The sequence below is a fragment of the Accipiter gentilis genome, chromosome 7 (assembly GCF_929443795.1).
Source record: "Accipiter gentilis chromosome 7, bAccGen1.1, whole genome shotgun sequence".
Taxonomy (NCBI): domain Eukaryota; kingdom Metazoa; phylum Chordata; class Aves; order Accipitriformes; family Accipitridae; genus Astur; species Astur gentilis.
This window is the reverse complement of record NC_064886.1, coordinates 17989475-18011717: the sequence shown is the minus strand read 5'-3', so window position 1 is coordinate 18011717 and position 22243 is coordinate 17989475. Positions and strand designations below refer to the sequence as shown.

Sequence of the window (22243 nt, the reverse complement as noted above, 5' to 3'; positions counted from 1 at the left end):
CTCCCACCCACGGCGAACCCGAAAAATGGGAGGGAAAACAGCACGCTGGCAGTCACGGATTCAGCCCGGGCAAGGCTGCCCTGTGGAAGGACGTAAAGGAGAAAATACATCACTGAGAGGACTGTAAGAGCCGACCCACAGGAGAATCCCAAGCGGAACGTCATACTCGATCAGTTGAAGAAGATCGGTTGTAAATGTTTCTCTGTACCCTGTGTAGCCCCGAGAAGGTACAGGTCCACACAGAGAGTTAACTGGAAAAGACAATTACAGACCAATGCATGAAAACACCTGAAGCATTAATACTTTTCAGAAGAGTGAATAATTCGTCCACTGCTCCAACAAACAGGTGGGCGTGAGGGGTTCACCACGGAAAGGAACTGCCGCCTTGACCCGCTACACCGGGAGAGGAGAACAAGCCTGACAGGACAGCAGCCCATCCGTGAGGGCCACCCCGACCGCCTTGTAGTCTCTGGGCTGGACTGGCCCCTGAGCAGCCCCTCAGGCAGAGCTCACCCTGTTGAAGTCAACTCTGCACTCCTGCTGCTACAAGCGCAGTGCTTAAAAATACTTCTGTTGCTTTTTGTTGTTAAAGAACACAACCATTTTCTGTATGCCATAAGACTATTAATTTGATGTATCTTTAAATGTTTATACAAAATGTCTACAAAATCCAAGAATATTTATCCATAAGTTTTACTGCAAAGTACTTAACATATTAACAAAAGTGGTTCTCTTTACATCAACGTTTTTAAACCAAGAAACTACTCCATAATTTAGAAAACCAAGGGTTACTCATAATTGCTGCAAGTAAAACAAGAAATGCCAATGACAGGCCTTTTGCAAGACACTGGGCATACGGTTCTCCTGCAAAAAAAAAAAAAAAAAGGAAGAAAAAAAAAGTATAAGCATATGAGAGCCTAATTTTAGTTCAGACAACAACCCAAAAGATACAGATTAAAGCATATACATAGCCTGAATAAAATAACAGAGCACAAATCAAGATGCTTCATATTTAGGAAACTTTGTACTTCGCGTAACTTTAGTCCCTGAAGTTGTGCAGATAATAAACACGGGCAGTTGCCTCTGTCCATGCAGTTCTCGGCACAGAGTCCGAGTGCCTTGATGCCCTTTGAAGTGCCAGACATTTAACCTACAGAGTCTCCCACGAAATGTTATCCACCACAGATTTACACAGAGGAAATTTTAAAAGCAACTGTCTTACCAACATGGCAAATTCTTACTGGAACTCATGTGGGCTGACTGAAAAACATATACTGGCAAAGTGAGAAATAAAGTGTCCCCTCTACCCTTCAAGGGCAATGACACACACTGACAATCCTACAATTACAGTAGGAAATGGAAAACACAACAGTTATCATAAAGCAATATATTCTCCTTTGCTACAGAAAGCATACCTCCCTCCAAACTATACGGGGGAGTGAAAAAGAATCTCTCTCTGCCAAATAGATACTCACAAAATTTCAATCTTATTGAGAAAGGACTCCTAGTAATTATTTTTTCCACTAGTCTAAGAAATCAATGCATTATCAAGCAAAAAATTAAACAGACTTTTTGGACCATGCTTTCTAAAAGAGAAATTTTAATTCCCTACTACAAAGCATTCTTTCAGACTAAACTCCACACACCTAACAATGTTTCAAAGTATGGCCAGTTCATGGCATTCCACATTGCTTATTATTTTTACCTGTATAAAACCGTGTCAATGGATAAAAAAGTTGTGGCCAGCATACATCATTTCGATTGCAGTCGAATTCTGTATAATTAATCTGAAATCTGGGGGGGAAAAAAACAAAAAAAACAAACCAGCTTTATTAACTATAGTACCAGAACACCAGCACAAGTAGAAAACAGAGTGAAAAGGTGTCCAGATTACAGGAAAAAACAAAACTAAACCACAAGCTTCTCGTTAATCTCTTACGACTTTCTTGTCTAATAATAACAGAAGCCTCCCCTCTTACTCTGTTTCTGTCATTTGTGATAAACATTTTCAGATAATGGATAGTTTGGGAGCCTCACTCAGCACCCCTTATCCACTCAAGTAAATGACACAGAAGCTTTTCGGCCAAAACCAAATGACAACTTTGCAGGGTAATTTATAGGCCTTCCTGTTCTTCATGCTCCTGGGGAACATTGTCACTAACAGACTTGTTACTCAGTAATTGAACCAGGCCTTCTTGCTCTGTACTGCACCAAACTAAAGTAACCTTTTGATCAACACTATTCACATTACATCTGCTTAACATAATGTGAAATATCAACTTTTTTACAAAAATTACCTTGTCATTGGAATGGGTGGCTGAGCTGGCACTTTAATAAACTGAACAGAAGCAGTGATGGGAAGAAAGCTGATGCTGTTTTCACAGATAAGCCCACACTGGAATTGCCATATGACTGTTGAGTAACTGTAAGAATATGCATAACTATTACTTGACGGCTGTAAATGGAAATTTAGAGCCTAAAAATAACTATGAAAGGATAAAATACACAGTATTTAGGAGGAGGTTGATGATCTCTGGATTTTTAACACCATGCAGGGAGAGAACTTGCAAACTCTGGAAATGAGGTAAAGTGGAACAGAATCCCATGTATTTGATTGGGATTGACTTGGGAAAAAAAGAGTGGAAATCCCCTGTTTCAGGAAAGAATAAAGCATTTACCACAGCTCTCAACTAGAGCTCTACATTGGGGTAAGCCAGAACACAGGACAATGTTATCACTTCCACTACATGATAAGAAAATAAAACATTCTTCTGATGGAATGCCCTGCATATACCTACTACTGGCAGCATCATAGATTTTATTTGATATTTCAGTGAAGTAGAAAGATTGTCTACTTTTAACCATTAGGGTTTTTTTAGGCAAACCTGGTTGTGATCAAAGGAATTTGCGTTGCACAAATAAAAGGCATGTAAAAAATTAGAAATAACAAAATAACATCTTTGTTTGTAAAATTTAATCTGGATATGTTACATAAGCAAGTCTCAAAAGGAAACATTTATTTGTCAGATAGCCAAGACACAACTCTCTCTACCTGATCTGCACAGCAAGAATCTCTTGCTGGGGAATCCCTTGTACTGCACCCACATCAGCAAAGATTATGCGAATATTCAGATTTGCAGGAATATCTGGACAAATGCCTTTTAAGCTTCCAGTGCTCACATTGGTATCAGAATTAACTGGATCAAGACCTATGAAGGAGAACAGAGTTATTTAAATGGAAATATTATGGAAAACATTATCTTTTCTAGAGTTATATTATTGTCACAGTGCAGTGAAATACTGGTAACTGTCACACAGGAACACAGAAAAAAAAAAAACGTTTTCTCTATGTAAAATACACATAAAGAAAAGAAGTACTTTATCAACAGAGAACTAAAATACCAAGTCATATGTGTGCAGGCTGACAGTAAAATACATGTTAGTGCAGCATCCAGGTACATATTGAGTTATATGCATGTGTGTACACATATATGGATGGATGGATCCAGATACACAGATCAGTATCTTTAGGCATTTGAAATGACATTTTGGTTTCATTTTGAGATGCTCCATTCATCATATGGGCATATTTAGACTACAAACAACACCATAAACCTCACTTACGTATAATTTCCACCCACTCATTTAGATCACTGTAACTTGAATTGTCCCTCTTTCCAATGTGAGTAGCTTGTATTAATGAATTCAGTTTCTCAGTTACATTTCCTCTGCAAAATAAGAATGTAAGATTACACAAAAAGTAAATCTGTACTGTCTACCATTCTGGATTGCAATATTATTTCCTGACCTGATGTTATCACTCAACAAAAACAAAATTGAACTATTGAGTTATCTGTTGAAGGGAAGCAATGGCAAAGGATTCCACCCCAACATAATCCTCATTTGAATACAGAGAGAGCAAGTGAAACCATTATTATAATTTCCCTTTTAAAAAAAAATGACACTATCAACCACAGAAAGCTGAAATGCATACATCAACATTTAAAAAGAACATAACAGTGCCGATAGTAGGCACTTGTGGAGAATCGTTTAATAAGCAAGAGGGATGCAGGGAAAAACAATTCAACCTATGTAGCTCACCTTAAAAGGCTGCAGTCTTCATTAATACCAACTTCTAAAATGCACCCAGAGAATGAATCTAGTCCGAATAAAACCGGTGTATAAGTTGCCGACACACATAAACCTCTGCCAGCTATGAAATGAAAACATCTTACTTGAGATTTCCTATATCAACCTTTTGATCTCTAGCTTTCAATTTTGTGCAAAAATATAAAAAATTAGAATGCAAAACACCAAGTGGTATAGTTAAAAAAATAGATACAAGTCCATTCAAGTTAAATTTTCCAAGAAAGCATTAGAGGTTTACTCACTGAAGTTTGAACAAAAGTCTAGGGAATAGTCTAGAAAAGCAAAATTTGGCAGAGATTCTTAACTAAAATATGTTTAAAAAAATACAAAAAAAACCCCAACCAAACAAAAAACCCCACAAAAACCACCAACATTTTAGCATTAACTACAGTTGAAGCTGCAACCTCACAAGCCAGTACCTGGCTGCCAAATGTTTAGGCTTCCAAAAGTATCAGAAGCATTCATATTTGCAGCTCTCACTGGTTTTCCAACTTGATAACCTAAACATAGAAGGGTAAATCATTAACATTGTATAAGAATCTATAAGCATTAGCATTGTTTTAACAATAAACGTCATCAATCTTATAGTAAATGAACAGACATTTCCATTACAGTAGGAATACCCCCACTTTAAATAATCAATATCTATACAACAAAAGCCTAAGAACCAACCACTGCTATTACAATGGGCAGTGCATTAAGACAGGAAGGTGGAGGCTAGCAACACGAGGAAGTATGAAAGAGATCAGTCACTGATAGTATGAAAGAGTAGTCACTGATAATAATCTGTACCGTATGAAATTTTTTTTTCTTTTCACTTTTAAGAGGCAAAGTAAAGTATTAGTACCTGGATTCCCAAACAGTTCTGCTGCATTAGTACTCTTTAAACTTAGAAATTTGACTGTGAATCTCTGCGTCAGTATTTCTGGTAAAAGAGAAAAAATATGACTTTACTTTTAAAGAAGTAAATCAGCAAAAAGTATGCTGTAAATTAGGAAAAGGTATGCTCTATGTAGAATACAAACTTCCATTCTTCATTAGTAACAGAAGATTCAAACTAATACAAATTAATGGAAATCAGCCCCATAAATTTTCTTCCTAGAGTCCAGGGGAAATTATTTTTAAGAAGTATTAGTAAATAAGAGATTCTATCACAGAATTTCCATGCTGAAGAAAAAAAAGTAAATAAAAAAATCGTAAAAGAAATTTCATCATACCTCCATCACACAAACTTCCAAGGAAGACTGTGACATTTATTCGCTCTATGCTCTTGCCTTTCCAAATGAACGTATAATGCTCTGCAAAAGTTACATTTTGGCATAGAATCTCAGCAGTATGAAGGCTTTCTGGCAGAAGAAATAAAAAGGCCAAAATGAAAAGCACTGCTAATGAGAAAGCTATGTTTCTGTAGCTGAAAAAGAACACATTAAAAAACTTTGGCAAAATTCTGGAAATTATAACATTCATCTTCTTGAGAATTTATTTCACTTGTTTAAGTCCCATCTCATTAGGACAGTGTGACAATACAATGCCCTAACTTATCAATACTTCAATATCAGTGGTTCCAGGTCTTTTTGTAGCTAAACCTCTCCAGCAGAACCCAGCACTGGACATCACCAGCTGGTAGACTTCTGTGGATTCAGGACTCCCTCTGCTCTCATCTCATCCCTCCCAGAGAGCCACCACTGCCCAGAAAAACACATTAGCTTGGATTCCATTAGCTTCATTTGTGCTGCATTATCTTCCCACTGGCTGGGAACCACTGTTCTACATCAAGTAACTGCTTCATTGGCTCAAAAAGGCCTTAAAAAGGAACAAGAGATTACAGAACAGAGACATACACATCTGTTCACAGTCTGCCCATCTCACCCCACTTCCATGCTCATATTGAAGGTTTTTTTAAAGCGTTCTTTGTATCTTTATTATTGTTTTTTTCTTCTCAAAAATTACTTTTAACGGAAGCTAAGGGACCTAATTTCTTGACCAACTTTAAATGAAGTTGGGGTAAATTAAATACTTTCTGCTTTGTAGTAAGCTGAACAGTTTACTTTTTGAGAATTAGATAACATACAAGATCCTTCCTAAGGATTGCAGCAGGTAAACATTTTAGGCATCAAAATAATATATTTCTTATATAGTCCAGGTTAGGTAAGAAACATATTTATTAAATGGAAGCGACATACCACTTCCAGTGATGAATTTGCCCATGTCGGTGATGGTCCTATAGATGACATTTTGTTGGATGAAGTCTGAGAATGAAAAACAAACACTGCAGTAATCCTGACTAGTAAGAGAGACAGACATACTGTTTTCACATCCAAGGTGCAACCCTTGTTGTTAAGAAAATTGAGTAGAAAATTATTTGGAAAATTAATTTTGGTAAAGGACCAAACTGTTTATGTATTTTGAGAGCATAGCTAGTTATCTCTGGGTCTTACAAAGGTAATATAGACGAACAAAATTAGACAATTATGGAGTGCAAAATAAATTATCTTCATGCTGGTAATCATATAACCTCGAACTCCAGAACGACACTTCCTAAGTATATGCTTTTGTAATGCAGAAAGTAACCATTTCTCACTAATTCTAAAATGATGATACTGCACCCTCTTGACAGAAAAAGGGCTCTGCAACAGTCTGAAAATAATGCAAGAGATGCTGTTCTGTCATGTGTAGCCATAACCAGTATGAGTCACCAGAAACAGATAAATTGGAAACAAAGGCCAATCCCACTATTTCTTATATCCTAAGTCTTGGGAAATAGTGGGACACTTGCTAGGAGGTCATCAGAAACAGGAATAGAACATCCCCAAACGCTGAACTACAGCCACCGATAACAAAGATATTACATGTAGCTACTACCCGTCAACAACCCTCAGGTTTGCTCTGTTCTAGCAGCTCTGAGAAACATAAGACACATTCCTGTTAGGGTTTTTTGCAGCATACCTCCAGTACCACTGTTTATCCGGACGTCATGGGGCAGTCCTTCCCTGTAAGATGCTAGATTGGTAAGGCATTTGACATCAAAGTTCTGGAGGTACGCTACAGGGGCATTTCCAACACACTGTCCAGCCATGGATCGCTGCAGGTGGTTCAACAGAAATAAGGATGTTGGACTCTTTTCTAGCCCCTTGATTTTCATTTGAAGACTATTCATTACTGAAATGCTCCAAGTGTGTACTACAGCCATATATGACACTTTGACAAACAAGTAATCTAATGTTATCATAATACGTCAAGCTGTGGCAAGAGAGAGGTTAAAATTTTAAAAGCACAGCTTTAGAAATAGTTTCAATATACAGTATAGCTTCGTCTTAATTTGTCAAAATAATTATAACAAACAAGTCTCTCTAAAATGCAAAAGGAATTTGAAAAAAGTACAACCAGATAACTAAGATTCAAAGGGGAAACCAACTATAGTACTCGGTAATACAGCAGGCAAACCAAAAAACATAGAAACATGACAAGTCATAAACTATTAACTGGGTTGCCAAGCTTGCTTTTACTTCTTGAAATAATTAAGACATTTCCATTTGGAGGGATGGACAGGGGGATCAGGAAGGATAATGTTTGCTTTTAATAAGAATTTTGTGCCTTTTTTTTTTCTTTTTGGTGAAAAACATATTCTACCACTTCACGACAGCAAGTTTCAGAATCTGGTTACAAAGCCATAAAGAGTGTGATATACAGAGAGTATCAAACAAACCAAGAGGAATCAAAAGCTCCTAAACACAAAAAGATTACCTGGGGGATGGTAAAATACTCATTTTCTTCTGTCATAATTGGATCTCCTTGTCCGTAACCAGTGAAAAGTTTCCCAGGAGAAGTTTGTAAAGGGATCTTAAATGAAGGAACTTTGGGTGTAGAACTGCAAATGAGTTTAAAAATTAAAAAGTTCTTTACTCTCTACCTCAAACAAATAATTATACATTTGCTTTCATGTCCCATGTTCTCATACAGAACCAATGACATTTCTCCATTTGCATTTAGAGTTCACACACTAAAATTCCAATTTCAAAATAACTTTCATTATAAAAAACAGGTTATATTTTTGGTAGTACACCTAATGTGTGTGTGAGAAAATAAATTTTCTTAAGACTTACGTAGAGCCATGGTAAAAGTAGCCAAGAAATGGTGTGTTGTTAAGAGAAGACTGTACACAAAGGAAGGGAAACCAATCAGGGGTATATTCCATTGACTGAGAAGAGCACAGCTGATCAAAAGATGGGTTTACATCCCCACCAAACACCCCAGTGAAACACGATTCATTGAATAACTGCTTCAAGTCTGGTGTACACTCCTGCAAGGGAAAAGAATGGTCACTTTGTTGCACAGTAATCGCATTACCATAGGCACTACAGCCATACTTACAAGTAAATCAAACCAATCTTGTAGAGAGAGGTCATATTTACTATTAGAAATACTGGAAAATCCAAACAAGCCCTCTAGCCCCATCTAGCCTGAAGCATTCAGTACCTTTATCTCCATCCAGACAATAGGAAGAGCCTAGAAAATTTGAAAACACTTAATCAAAGTTTAATAGGAAATAAGTACCGGATCACAGCAACAACGAACGTCACATGCTCCAGCTGTCAAGTCACAAGGACAAGAGCCCAAGGGCTGAAACACCTGGTTTGGGATGATAGTTGCATTTTCTGTAAAAGAATTAAAAAAAAAAATAATTTAAAAAAAAGAAAGATAAAAATCAGATTAAATGGACTGGAATCCAAATAAACAGACCACAGGCATTGCAGTTTATTCCAAAAGTGTACAAACCTTTTGTTAAATTCCATGAATGATTATACAGTATCTCTTATTGCTGCCCAAATCCCAATTTTTATTTTTTCATATATGGAGGAAAAGAACAGACAAAATGCCATTTCTTCTTTAGCATACCTAAACACTTACCTGACACATTTCCTGTAAAGGAAGAGTTGGCATATATTTCAGCTTGAATCAGGAGATGCGCCAACATCACTGAATCACGGCAAGCTAAAACCTGAAGTGTTTCAACCACACAGAGAGATGCTGTGCAGCAGTCAGTGACATTTGGCAAACACAACTGCAGATTTCTAGTCAAGCTTACAGTCACTTTGGAAGTGTTCTGAAAAACGCAAAATAAAGTTTGACAGCTTTGATGGCTTGTATTAGATTACTCTTATTTATACCACTCATCAGCTTTTGAAAGACAAGTTTCAGTACCACTGTGTTTTGTCAGCACTACAATACAATAATATTCTTCCTCTATAAAATCGGACATTTGTTGAGAGTGGAATGACAAAGAGTTTGCTACTGAGATACGCAAATACAGTGAGGATATGAACTGTCCACAGACCTTTTTAAGGCATGCACACAGATTAAGTTACCTCACAAATCACACACACAATTCTAAAGAAAAGAACAAATACTGAAAAGTGAATTTCAGTTTTTACAGCTACCTTCAGTTGAAAACTATAATGACTGCAGAGTTGCTAAGACCCCTAAGGAATTATGTATAACATAACACTGAAGGCAAGTCCAATATAGATGTTCCAGAGCTCAGGCTGTATGAAACTACTACTTTTTTATTTCTATTAGCTCCTTCCAGCAGATCTGAAACTGTCTCAAATGCTACAGCCAGCCAGGAAGTACAGGCAATTCTGGAGAGGAGGAAGACAACAAGGAATGAGCATCAAATCTGCATCTCAGCAAACTCCAGCAAGGGCATCCATTCAAAGGGATATATCAAGGAAAAAAGGCAAGGGCAAGACAAACTGGTCTGTTAGTACATTAACATTTTGCTAGCATTTCATTAGCCTTTAACATATGACAGTTCAATCCTTCCCATTTTCAGTATTTTACATACCATACCAGGAGTTACATTCAAATTCCAATCACCAGCTCTTTTACTTCCACTGCAATTTGCAAGCTGCAATTTTCCTATATCAAAATAAAAATTCCACTGTCACTTAGACTAGAAAATAAGAAGTATATTTAAACCTCTCTTGTGCCTTCAAGTAAGCACACCCTCAGGCCCAGCTGACAAGGAGTCAACAAAGGACTAAAGGGCCTAATCAGCAGAAGTCCTTTGGAGTTCCTATTTCACTAACTATTGAAGCACTAAATGAAGTGCATTGCCATTTCTCCAGTACTTTTAGTGTCAAAAAATATTAATAATTCAAACATATTTATTTACATACTACTCAGGGGGAAGAGGGGGAAAGTGAAGTGTTCTTACCTGTCTCTTCATCTATAGGACTTAAAATTACAGAAAAATTAACTCCTGAAGAATTTCCCAGAAAAAACGAATTTACTGTGGACCCTGACATATGGATAAATGAAGGCTGAAAGACTAAAAAAGAAAGAAAGAAACAAGTCTTAACACACACTAACTGAAAAAGGTAACATCTGTAAGACATATTTGGGTCTTATGCTTGGGCTAGATTCTTACCTTCCTATACTTTAAATTCTCACAAATAGAACAAAAATATTTTGTGATGCCTAGTACAGGATTGCATTTACATTCTTGCAAAGTGCTAGAGTGGTGGATTCACCACAGTTTTCTATACCACGCATTTCCATTTGTCAAGATGCTCAGTAAGCGTACTAAGTAGTACACACAGTAGTGTAACATTAAGGCAGGAGACTGCAGTACTTACTAGCCCATGCAGATACTACACAGGTCAGGCAACAACATATTTAGCACTTCTTGCCAACTCCAGTTTACACTTTTTAATTTACTGTGGCCATGACAGGTTATCAGGGGCGTACCACTACCTCCGATCCAGCAATTGCAGACTACTGCCCTCAGCATGCAGATGTACTTTCAAGTTTACGGCTCCAACTTGGGAGTTTCACTAGAATTTCCTTTACAGACTTCACCAAGGTTGGAAAGTCCAACAGAAGCAGCTGCACCTTTCCCTCACCGAGTCTCCCCCAATGCTAAGCAGTGGCAGAAAACTCCAGGACCAGCACCTTCGGGTTGGGGCTGGGGCACCACAGGCCCCCGACCTCCTAGTCCCTAGGGACTCCTCGGGGCCTCCGTGGCCTCCCCTCATGCCCACCCGGGCAGACCCCGCCGTCCGCCAGTCAGGAAAGGCCCCGCCGCAGACCGACCCCCCTTTCCCCACACCCGCGGCCGCCCTTTTGGCCTCCCTTCCCTCAGCAGATCCCTCGCCCACCCGGAGGCTGCCATTCACGGCGGCCCCTGACGCCCTCCACCCACCGGGGTCCCAAGCCCGCTGCCCGGGGCAGGGTGCCGCCAGCAGCAGCAGCAGCACCCCGAGGAAAGCAGCCTCCATGGCGTCTAAGGAGGGCCGCGCCGCGGAGCCAGCAGCCGCCCGCCCGCCCGCCATCTTGCAGCAACAGCGCGGCGCCATGGCAACGGGAAGGGGCGGGAAGCGCTGCGGGCGGCGCGGCCGCCTCACGGGGAAGGCGGAGCGGGGAGCGCAGGCAGGCGGCGGGGCCCGCCGTCCGGTCGCACAGCCCGGCTGGGCTGCCTCACGTCTTCCTCCTCCTCACGGTGGCAATCGCACAGCTGAAAGCAGGAGCCACCAAGACAGCCCAGGCACGTCTGTCCCTATCTCACCTAACTCCAGGCAGACCACGTCCGCCACCGGGCTCTTCATCTACTGCCAACACAGTGACATTCCAAGGCAACCGTGTAGCTCACCCGTAAAAACATCTGTTATTATACCAATATCTAGCCACATTTGAAAAAGAACAGGTTTTATTACAAAGGTTTTATACAAAGTAAATTATAAATACGGCCATCAAACAAAACAGCTTTTGACAAACAAGCCAGCAGAAGACTGGCACTATAGCTGTTACATGGACAAAAACCTGATGCAAGTATCAAGACATGACAAATTCCTGTATCAGCCTTGGGGAAAAAATTAAGTCTTTTTCTATGTAGGAAACAATTACTCTCTGCATTCCTTTCGGGAAAACATCGGTTACTAGCAGCAGGTTAAAAAAACAAACTATACAGTTACTTTTTAAAAGGGGTGATTATTTGTCTAAGTGAAAGCCATGTTCAGAAGCACACAGCATATCCTCATGTTCTGCCATAAAAAGCACTAATCCAAAGCCTTCATTTTTACTCGTCCACTGCCAGACGTAAAACCACATACTAAAAAAGACGTGTGCCTGCTGTCACACAGAATTACATTTTTTGTTTTCCAGTTTCAAAATATAACTTTAAAGACTAACCAGCTAATCTGCATTTACTTTAAACAAAGGTGGTCTTTTTACTCATGAATGAAGAGATATCCAATCAAGAAAGAAATACCACAAAGACAGTTCAGTCAAAGGAATACAATATGAGTGCACATGCAGGGCAATTAGCATGTTTTTTTTTTAAAAAAAAAAAAAAAGATGGGTTCTAAGCCATCTTGAAAACGTTGGCTCATTTATTTCGAAACTAATGCTGTTTCAGTCTAAAAATTGCTAGCAAAAGCTAGCAAGAAGTTGGAAGTCCCTGAATAACATAGCACTAAGGTTCTGATCCTGCACACCAGTGAAATGGTCATTCTTACCTTTACACCAACATACAAAAAGAATCAGAGCTTTCTTGTCTTTAAAAATAACTTGGAGGTGTGAAACTTTGCAGTGGCCAGAATACCTTCTACTTCGCAGGGTGCGTCTCTTAACAGGCTGTAACTTCTGGTTCCTCTCACAATTAAGAATTAATATTTAAAACAGCACAGGTTACATGGTAATACAGTGATTTGTTACTTAAAGGGCTGTGTAGAAGACATACGATTTAAATATTTATCCCTTACGAAACAAGTAGTAACACTGCATACAGTTCTCTTCCATACCCAATAAAAAGTGCCATCAATTTCTCAAGTATGTTCCATTTCATGGAATTACTGGAGGAGGTAATGGTGTATTTACATAATGTTGTTACACAGCTAACTTTAATTTCTTCTTCTTAGCTTTCATGACAGGTGGCAATGATATTTTGAAAGCAGTCCTGAAACAAAAACCACAAAAAAGGAACTGTCAGATACACTGAACATATTTCCACACCCACCCTTGAAACAAGAAGAAACACTTACTCGCATGTACTACAAATAGGACTGAAGTTGCAGAATACTGGAAAATAAAAGAATTGGCTTTCACTAAAATAGTTCATTTGAATGTAAGAAATCAGACTCTTACATATTTATAAACTTACTTGACAAGCACACAGAGCACACGTAACCAATTTCAATGAGATTTCGATGACAGAAGCATGCAGCTCTGTAGTCAACATGAATAGGAGGTGGAAGGACAAGCTGTGATCTTTGCTCTTGATCAGGAAGAAATACCCACTGCACAAACAGAGAAAAAATATTTTGCAAATTGGAATGGTACTGCTGTACTACCTTGTCAATAAAGTCAGTAAGATTTCACATGTGATATAGGAAAAACACTGAAGTGTTTTTTAAATGACTTACCAACAAATACTGCAGAAGGGATGGCATGTGGGGCACTTTCAAATATATGCCACCCGTAATGTCACAAGCCTGGAAAGCAGAGAGCATGATCAGATGGTTATGTTTTTTGAGATTAACAGGATATTTAAAATACCTACATCCTGCACAAGGCCTGCATGTTGGAACTATCAGATTCACTGAACATATTTCCACACCCACTCTTGAAACAAAGGAAAGATGACAGTCAAACTATCTAGCATCAAGTATCTACAAATAAATGTAAACAGCAAACAAGAATAGGAAGTCTGTACCTGTTGCAGAAGACCTGAATCAGAGTCCAAGACACAGGCATCAATCAAAATACTCTGCAAGAAAAGAGATGAAACACATGAAAAACAAATTCAGCTAGGACCAATTTAGCCTCAGCAGTGTTACTGTCATGACCTGTTTCTGCTATAAATACAGTCCACATATAAATGCACATGCTTTTACAGCTGCAGGACCACCACAGACATAGGGAAGCTCTTTCACTGGATCAGAACATTATCATAAGAGAAATGAACAATTTTCTTATCTTTGCACATTAATAAAAAATAATATAATATGAAAAAAATGTCAGCTTCACCTGTTTCTGTGCCGCAAAGATCACATTCATGAAATTCATATATTGCAATGCACTGTCTTCTGCTGCTTTTATGACCTAAATAAAACAATTCAAACTTGTTAGCCTACATAATATCAGTGGATTTCAAGACTAAAAGAAAACTGTCAGCAAAAGTTCTTACCAAAATCCTTGATTTCATTTCTTGATTGGCTAAGTATTAAAAAGAAAAAGAAATGCATGAGCACATTGTTTCTATCGCCTGTAGTTTGCCTTTTTAATTCTGCAGCATCTAACATCTCAGATATCTAACATCCAAGACTTTAGGTCTAACATCTCAGTTAAAATATGTATATGAAACTATTTTACAGTCCCAGTGACAAGCACCTGTGGACTAATTCAGATGTGTTATGAAAGCAGACCCATTTAATTTATTGTCCAAAAGCAGTTTGATGTTCATCAGGAAAGAAATGTTCAAAGCTGTTCATTACCAACTCACTGGTTGAAACACATATCTCAACTTATATGGTATTTCTCATTGATCAAAGTAATCTGAAATGTATAGCTGATTCTAGTCCAACATGCTCCTTGCAAAACTATTTGCACAAATAGCACTTTTCCTGATTATAGAAGTCACAAGAGGAAGACCAAAACGGAGTAAGAAAGTCAACTATCATCACAGCTCTGCAGGTGGTCCCTTTGGAAGATTTGTGCATTTTGTGACTTTCAACCTCCAGTTGTTCTAAGGATATGCCAGTTTCAGTTTTACTCATTGCACTTGCATTCAACAGAAAATCAGAGTAAGAATATGGACTAATGATCAAGTCCTTTACTTTTAATTGTCACCCAGACCTAGTTTAAACTGGGCAACTTCAAATAATTGGGATAAACCTGTACCTATTACCACCCCGATTTTGGAAATAGGGGTGTGTCAAAACATATGGATATTTGTATGTACATATGCATTTTTATCTGTTATTCCAATTCAAATATTTAAGTATTCAAAACAGGAGAAGAGGCGTTACCTTTTACCTCTTTGCCCATCTTGTTGATATCTACATTAGCTGACATTAAGGAATCTACATTCTGTTCTTGGAAATAACTCCAGTATCCATACCACGTATTCACCACCTTAGCCAACACACATTTTAATAAGCATGACCCACAGTTATTAGGCAAACGTTTCAGTTTTGAGTATTATTACAGAACAGGAATAGTAAATCTTAATTAATATTATAAGAAACAGTCTTAAAATAAACACTTTGAAGATTCTGTCATCAAAAGGATACAGCAAAGTGCTTTAGCAAGTGATCCTGCTAACAGAGTTTCTGTTTGCTGGCCCCTCATGTCAGCTGCAATAAAAGAGAAGCTGCAAAAGTTACTTTTATATATAAAACAGTTGCTGAACATCACCATACCAAATACTACAAGTTTTATCTTTGGCAAATAGTATTAGTGCAGAGGCCTGAAGTGTCAACTATAATAAACTCATCTACTTTAAACATACTAAAATTCACATGATCAAAATAAAGGAAATTCCTACAACTCCTTGAGAGTCCAGGTGTTTTGCAATTCTGCATATTAAGCCTAGAATTTTCTTCTCCTTACTTTTTGTCATGAGGTCTTTAATCTCTTCTGCAATCGCATCATTTATTGCTGTTAACAATTCATATTTTCCATCCTTGCTGCCAGAGCAATTAGATTCCATGGAACTACCACCATCTCCAAATGGATCGGCAAAAGCCCAGCGCTTCCCAGGGTACAAGAAACGGCTGAAACAGAGGAAAAACAAAGTATTCATGCTTTGTCTTCAATCTTGTAAGAAAAAAATGCCATAAACTACTCAGCTGTAGACAGCCATGCTCTGAAGTATAATTTCAAATAATTTAAATACTTAATACTTAAATTAAATTTAAGACATTAAAGACACTACATAAGGCAGGCAATTTTCAAACTCAAAATGGAGTAAAATGCACATTTACCTCCCTCCTTTCAAGACATCTCTTAAGAGAACTGCCTGCATGTAGGGGTAGATCCTGAGACTCACAAATATCTGGGGGAAAAATATCCACTAAACAGGAAACTTCTGCCACTTGCATTGTCCTGCTTGCTGCATCTCTACCATCTTCTCTCTCCCTCTCTCCATATATTTTTAAGTAAAAGTCTGTTTAAACCTCCCTTCTGCCTTAAAAGCCTTTTTGTTGCTTTGTGTAAGGCACTAAGATTATTTCTTTCCTACACTGTTTTAGTTGATTTCTCTTTTTAAGACAATGATACGTTATGCATTTAAACCTGGTTTCAATTATATACTTCAGTCCAACAAGAAAATCAGGACACAGATATAAGAAAGTGCACTTTAAACATTTACACTGTTAAGAAGCAGCTATACCTTTCTTGTGTGTGACTTGCTATTACAGCAAGTCTGTTGGTGCGATTCATAAATAAGTGTGAATTTCCCAGCACCATCACTGCATCAATGCATTTTGACAGGGTGAACTGCTAAAAAAAAAAAAAAAGAAAGAAAAAGACAAAAGCAGATATAACACAGTAACACAGTTAAGCAATTTAGAAGAAATCTCACAAATAACTGTAGTTAAAAGAACTTGAATTTGAAGACACAGAACGAGCTTCCTTTCTTAATAGCAAGCATTTAGGAAAAAAAGCTTTGACAAACACACAACGCTGGGTAGCTATTGTAAAAAGAGTATTCTAATAGCCATTACATCCATTTTAGAAGACAACGTTAGCATACCTCAGAAATCGAAGACTAACCCCACCTGTTGCCTACTTACTAACATTAAAAAAAACCCAACAAATACAGTTATTCCCCTCAGAAATCACCATCACTAGTACCAACACCCAGAAGACATACCTCAGCTTCTCCTAGCGCCTTCTTTCCCCACCAGATCGGGTTGGCGTCAACGACGATGACCAGCAGGCTCAGTTCATCATCTGAAAAAGTGACAACACAGCAGCGTCACTCCAAGCTCCGTGCGAAACGCCGAGCAGCACCGGCTGACGGCTCCCGAGCGGCGGGGCTCGCCCGGGACCCCGGCAGTTCAGAGGAGCCGGGCAGAGCCCGGCCCGGCCCGCGGCGGGAACACGGGGAACCTGCCGGCCTGGCAGCGCGGGCTGCCCCACGGGCCTGGCGGAGCTTCACTCAGGCGGCACGGGGGCGACGAGGACGCGCCCCAGAGCCCCGCTCTCGGCCCCGCTCCTGCCTCCTCCGGAAGGAACCCGGCCGCCGGAGCGGCCGCAGCCCGGCCGGCCCCAGGGCTGAGGCCCGCTGGGCCCCGGCGGCCGCTCCCACCTCCCGCCACCGCCGCGCTGCCCGGGAACCCGCCGCCTCACCCGCGCTCATAGCGCCGGTGGGCAGCGCCAGCTGCTCCCGGCGCCTGGAGATGACGCCACGGCACGGCGCTACGTCATCCGAACGGGTCCCGTCGCTCGGACGGCACGGCGCCACGCCCAGGCGAGGCGGGCGGTGTGGCGGCCGGGCGGGGAGGAGAGCGGAGCGGAGCGGCCGCTGCCATGAGCACGGACGGTAAATGGGAGCGGGGGGCGGGTGGCGCGGGGTAGCGCCGGGCCGGGCCTGACCGCGCCCGGTTGCCTTGCAGACCTGATCGAGACCTTCAGGGCGCAGCTGAGGGACGACCCCGACGTGGCCTCGGCCGTGGTCGCCATCCGTGTGCTGCTGGGCTTCCTCAAGCAGGACCGAGGTGGGCCCGGGTCCCCCCTCGGCCCCGGGCGGGACGAGGTCTCCCCTCTGCCGCGGGTCTCCCCTCACGGCGAGGCGCGCGCGGGGGAGGCCCAGCCCTGGCCTGACCGCGCACCTCTGCCTCCTCGCAGGGGAGACCATCCAGGGCCTGAGGAGCAGCCTGCTGGCCGCCATCGACACCCTGTCTCGGGTGGACTCCTCGGTGGCCGTCTCCTCCGGCGGGGAGCTCTTCCTGCGCTTCATCAGCCTCACCTCCCTGGAGTACTCGGTAAGGGCGGCAGTCCCCCTGCTCGGCCGTGCTGTCTGCTGGGGGGACTCCCCAGCCTCGCAGCAGCCATCGCTGTGCTTTGCAGGACTACTCCAAGTGCAAAGAAATCATGATTGAGCGTGGGGAGATCTTCCTGAGGAAAGTCTCTCTCTCGAGGAACAAAATCGCCAAGCTGTGTCATCCTTTCATCAGAGACGGTGCTGTAAGTAGGCCGAGGCAGGGTCACTCTCGTTCTGTTGCTCTGCTGCTTGCAGTAATGGAAAAACAGAGCGGGGGTGGGAGTGAAATTTACTAACGTTCACAACAGCATTGTCTGATGGTGGCTTCTGCAAGTACATAGGTGTAACATCACCCTTCGCTCAGTTTTGTTAAGACTCATTTCCTCCCCCACTTCCATTTCCATGCAGTCCAAGAGGCGCTGAGGAGTCACAGCTTCAAGTTTGCGTTTAAGGTACTAGATCATCACCCCTTAGCTGCATCAGGGCTGGCCACAAAATGTCCGGCTTACAAGGTGGTTTGCTATCCTATGATTTGTAGAGTACAAGTGACATACATTATTATTTAACAACTGATGGACAGTTGTGTGAAGTAAAAGCCATGACACCGTTTACAAAAGTAAACGTTTCCCAAAGCTCAGCAAAAGTAATACCTGATTATGGTTTTTTTGACAGCAAATATTGACACATGCCTACTCAAGAGTGGTCCTCAGAGTGTTAGAAGCAGCTGTTGAGTCAAAGAAGCGATTCAGTGTTTATGTTACTGAATCACAGCCAGATCAAGCAGGGCAAGTACTCATTAATTTGTTTTTTATCTGGGTTAACAGTGTAAGTTACAGCTAGCATCAAATCTGTCATACCTTAAGAAAAGCTGCTAGGCTTGTTAGCAGCATTTTAAATGGTAACTGTCACTAATAATATCACATTATTCTGGACAAGTTAAAAAAACCCCAATATTGGCAAGTAATTCCCCATACTAAATACTCTAATTGCAGTGTTATCTAGGTTTTCCTCAAAGGCTTGCAAACTTTCAGTCAGTGCCAGGCAACCTACTTTTCCTTTGGGAGATGGGAGACAACTAATTTCTAGTTGTCTGCTTCAAAAGTAGGTTAAAATAATCAGTAATATCTTAAGCATAGCAAAGTAAAACATTTCGCTAACAATGTTGTTTGAAGATGCCAGATAAAATATATTAATTACTTATAGCAGCAGAGCAAGCTTTCCCTCTTCAGAGCATACACTGTGTATAAGCAATAAATCCTACATACTGGATAATACATGTTGCTAACCAGTCTCTCCCTCGAATCAAAGATGCTCAGTGGAATACATACAATTTTCCAGCTTCACTGAAATAACTTCTAGCAATGCATCCCATGCTTTATTTCTTGTTTCTTACACCCTATTGATGGAAAAGCTGAAACAGTTTAGGTAATCTGTCATCTTAATAATAGTTCACGGACTCATCTTTCTGTAGCTGTAATTCCTGACTGCTAAAACAAACTGACTTGACTTTTGTTGCGTTTGTTGTAACCTGTTTGTTTCCATTTCTACACAAGAACTTATCTTCTATTAGAGGGTACATCATAAGCCAAAACTACAGGCAAGGGAACATGGGCAGTTACGGGTTTCAGTCTTTCAGACAATATTTTTCTAGCATTGCCTTTAAAGAAGAGCCTTATAAAGCTTCAAACGTGGTTCTTTTAATAGGCAAAAAATGGCAAAAGCTCTGAGGAAGCTGAACATTCCTGTGACTGTGATTCTGGATGCTGCAGTTGGGTAAGTCTGATCGTTAAAGCTTAATATTCGTCATCACAATTTTATTTTGATAGTGTTACATGTAAGTTTCCTAGAAGCTTGTTCAAGCTACAGAGGTTGTTACTTAGTCATAGTCATCAAACAAGCTAAACAAGTTATACCTTTTAAGTGCACAATTAGGAGAGTATGTCTGCTACAAAACAACTATTTGATGTTTGTGTGTTAGAATGAAAAAATGAGTCAGACCTAAGTGTAGAACTTGGGGATATCTGTAAAAAAGAACTGAGGTGCTATGTAAAAAGGCAACTTTTTTTCCTAATTTTCGTGTGTTATCATTTTGGGGTTTCTTAAGCTATTTGCTAAATTACCACTGCTTAGTATAAGTCCAAAACATGAGAAAAGAAAGAACTACAATACATCTGAACCTCAATTCTTGCCTAAGTGGAAAATGTCTGAGAGACTGCCTCCAAGAGAATATGTACCAGTCTGCTTACCAGCGCACCTCTATCTAGGGAAGACAGTGGCTTGAGTGGACAAGTCTACAAGTCCTGTTTCACACCTTAAGTCTATTCAGATCACTTAGTTGATGATTTTCTTTTTAGATTTATATTTTCAATTAACAAAACACATTGGAAGGATGTAAAGAAAGGGGATTAGATGAGGAGCATTCTGTGTATTTGGCTAAAGTTATCACGGCGCAGTTACACTTCACTGTGTAGGTATTAACTTACCACAGGGACCCATGTTCCTGTAACCGAGTATCATTCCTAGTCAGATTTCAACTTCTTCCAGCGTTTACACAATTGCCAAGGTCAGCTATGGCTGGAGAAGATACAGTTACTTAATATTCCTGCCAGGGAAGCAGATGAAAGCTCACTCCAAGAATGCATGTGGACTTACGTAGGTAGATAAAATTAGTTCAGAAAGTGAAAGACTGTTTGAATTACTAATTTCTGTTCAGCAAGTCATTTGTCATATTACCGAATAAGACTTGGATTTTTTCCCCACCTTTGAACAGCTACATTATGGAGAAAGTGGACCTGGTGTTAGTTGGTGCTGAAGGCGTAGTTGAAAGCGGAGGCATTATTAACAAGGTAATAGGTAGTGAGTTTACTACATCATTCTGTAAAATCTAGACTTTTAAAGTTTGGTTTCTCTGAAGAATTCAAGGCTTTCTGAAAAGTCTTTTCTATTTGGATGTTATCCAGTAAATGTCTATTTATTGTTGGAAACTGGGCAATATTATGTCATGCTAGCACTGACTGTTCTCCATCTGTCTCCACAGATTGGCACTAATCAAATTGCTGTGTGTGCCAAAGCTCAGAATAAGCCATTTTATGTGGTAGCAGAAAGTTTCAAGTTTGTAAGACTTTTCCCTCTAAATCAGCAGGATGTCCCAGATAAGTTTAAGGTAAGAGAAATTCAAATTAATTCTTAGCCACCTCTTCATGCACACTTACGTGTCTATGAAAAATTTTCATCTAAGCATGTCTTCATTCATCTGGATCTCTCTACTCTAGCTTACTTTACATAATATGGAGTTGCTCCATGTTATAGTCACATGCCAAACAGCCGTAATTTGTCTTAATACTAACATAGTTCCTAAAGCGGTTCCTTTGGGACACAGGAGCAGCTGAGGGCAAGAAACAGTTAAATCAATACACTCCAGAACTACAAATTGTACTTCATACACAAGATAAAATAGCTGAGACCAAGGTGGCATCAGCCTATGCCTCATTTTAAAGCAACTTACTTCCTTCAGTTCTACCACAAACATCTGCTTGAGACTATAGTACCACTCTTGCCCAAAAGAGGTTTTAACTTGCAGTTGTATAATAGCTAATGGTCTCCATTTCCTTCTAGTACAAAGCAGACACTCTGAAAACAAGTCAGAATCTAACAGAGGAGCACCCCTGGATTGACTACACATCACCATCCCTAATTACGTTACTGTTTACAGACCTCGGTGTGTTAACTCCATCAGCTGTCAGTGATGAACTTATTAAACTCTATCTGTAACGAAGGACTTTGTACAGGATGTATCATCTTCCAAGTCCTTACAACTGTGATAGTCACCAAAGAAGATGATACAAGTTATATGGACACAGTAAAGAAACAACATTGTAAGGATTAATGTAATTATCAGCCGCCTTGAGTTTTTAAAGCAAAACTTACATGTGGATGGACCACTATTAAAAAAAAAAAAAAGTCCATAAGTTACTACAGCTTCTAAGGACCTCAAATAAATTATTTTAAAGATGGGTGGAGTATTTTGATACTGTAAAAGAAAATACTTTATGGTGTATTCAAACTCATTCTGAGGTATGCTGTTACTTACTGATCTGTGGTACATAC

General features: G+C 40.1%; 3 protein-coding genes across 9 annotated transcripts; 1 reads left to right on the top strand and 2 right to left on the bottom strand.

Moving 5' to 3' along the window:
- Positions 1-677: 677 nt before the first annotated feature.
- Positions 678-13037, bottom strand: TCTN2 (tectonic family member 2). 3 transcript variants are annotated; one of them, XM_049804458.1, is made up of 19 exons: positions 12951-13037; positions 11717-11830; positions 10367-10480; positions 9995-10068; positions 9058-9253; positions 8704-8804; positions 8253-8449; positions 7894-8017; positions 7096-7231; positions 6333-6398; positions 5367-5495; positions 4997-5074; positions 4569-4649; positions 4102-4213; positions 3625-3728; positions 3053-3209; positions 2298-2423; positions 1706-1794; positions 678-864 (listed from the first exon to the last, which is right to left on the bottom strand). In XM_049804458.1, exons 2-19 carry the CDS (start codon positions 11754-11756, stop codon positions 749-751), a joined length of 2040 nt encoding a protein of 679 aa, XP_049660415.1. In that variant the 5' UTR covers positions 11757-11830; positions 12951-13037; the 3' UTR covers positions 678-748. The 3 variants fall into 3 exon arrangements, with proteins under 3 accessions (XP_049660415.1, XP_049660414.1, XP_049660417.1); XM_049804457.1 differs by lacking the exons at positions 11717-11830; positions 12951-13037 and adding an exon at positions 11354-11504; XM_049804460.1 differs by lacking the exons at positions 5367-5495; positions 11717-11830; positions 12951-13037 and adding an exon at positions 11354-11504.
- On the bottom strand, positions 12969-17609 carry GTF2H3 (general transcription factor IIH subunit 3). Of its 5 annotated transcripts, none has more exons than XM_049804463.1 (13): positions 17503-17607; positions 17024-17103; positions 16541-16650; positions 15760-15923; positions 15441-15503; positions 15177-15206; positions 14336-14364; positions 14176-14250; positions 13862-13915; positions 13572-13640; positions 13310-13445; positions 13191-13227; positions 12969-13105 (listed from the first exon to the last, which is right to left on the bottom strand). In XM_049804463.1, the coding sequence occupies exons 1-13, from the start codon at positions 17510-17512 to the stop codon at positions 13036-13038; spliced, it is 927 nt and encodes a 308-aa protein (XP_049660420.1). In that variant the 5' UTR covers positions 17513-17607; the 3' UTR covers positions 12969-13035. The 5 variants fall into 5 exon arrangements, with proteins under 5 accessions (XP_049660420.1, XP_049660421.1, XP_049660423.1 ...); XM_049804464.1 differs by having other exon boundaries at positions 16541-16647; XM_049804465.1 differs by lacking the exon at positions 13191-13227 and having other exon boundaries at positions 13017-13105; positions 17503-17609.
- On the top strand, positions 17553-22150 carry EIF2B1 (eukaryotic translation initiation factor 2B subunit alpha). Its single transcript, XM_049804462.1, is given in 11 exon segments — positions 17553-17606; positions 17609-17645; positions 17648-17695; positions 17769-17870; positions 18001-18137; positions 18223-18339; positions 18809-18921; positions 19841-19909; positions 20907-20982; positions 21174-21299; positions 21752-22150. Coding segments are annotated over 11 exon segments (1035 nt in total). The 3' UTR covers positions 21908-22150.
- Positions 22151-22243: the final 93 nt, after the last annotated feature.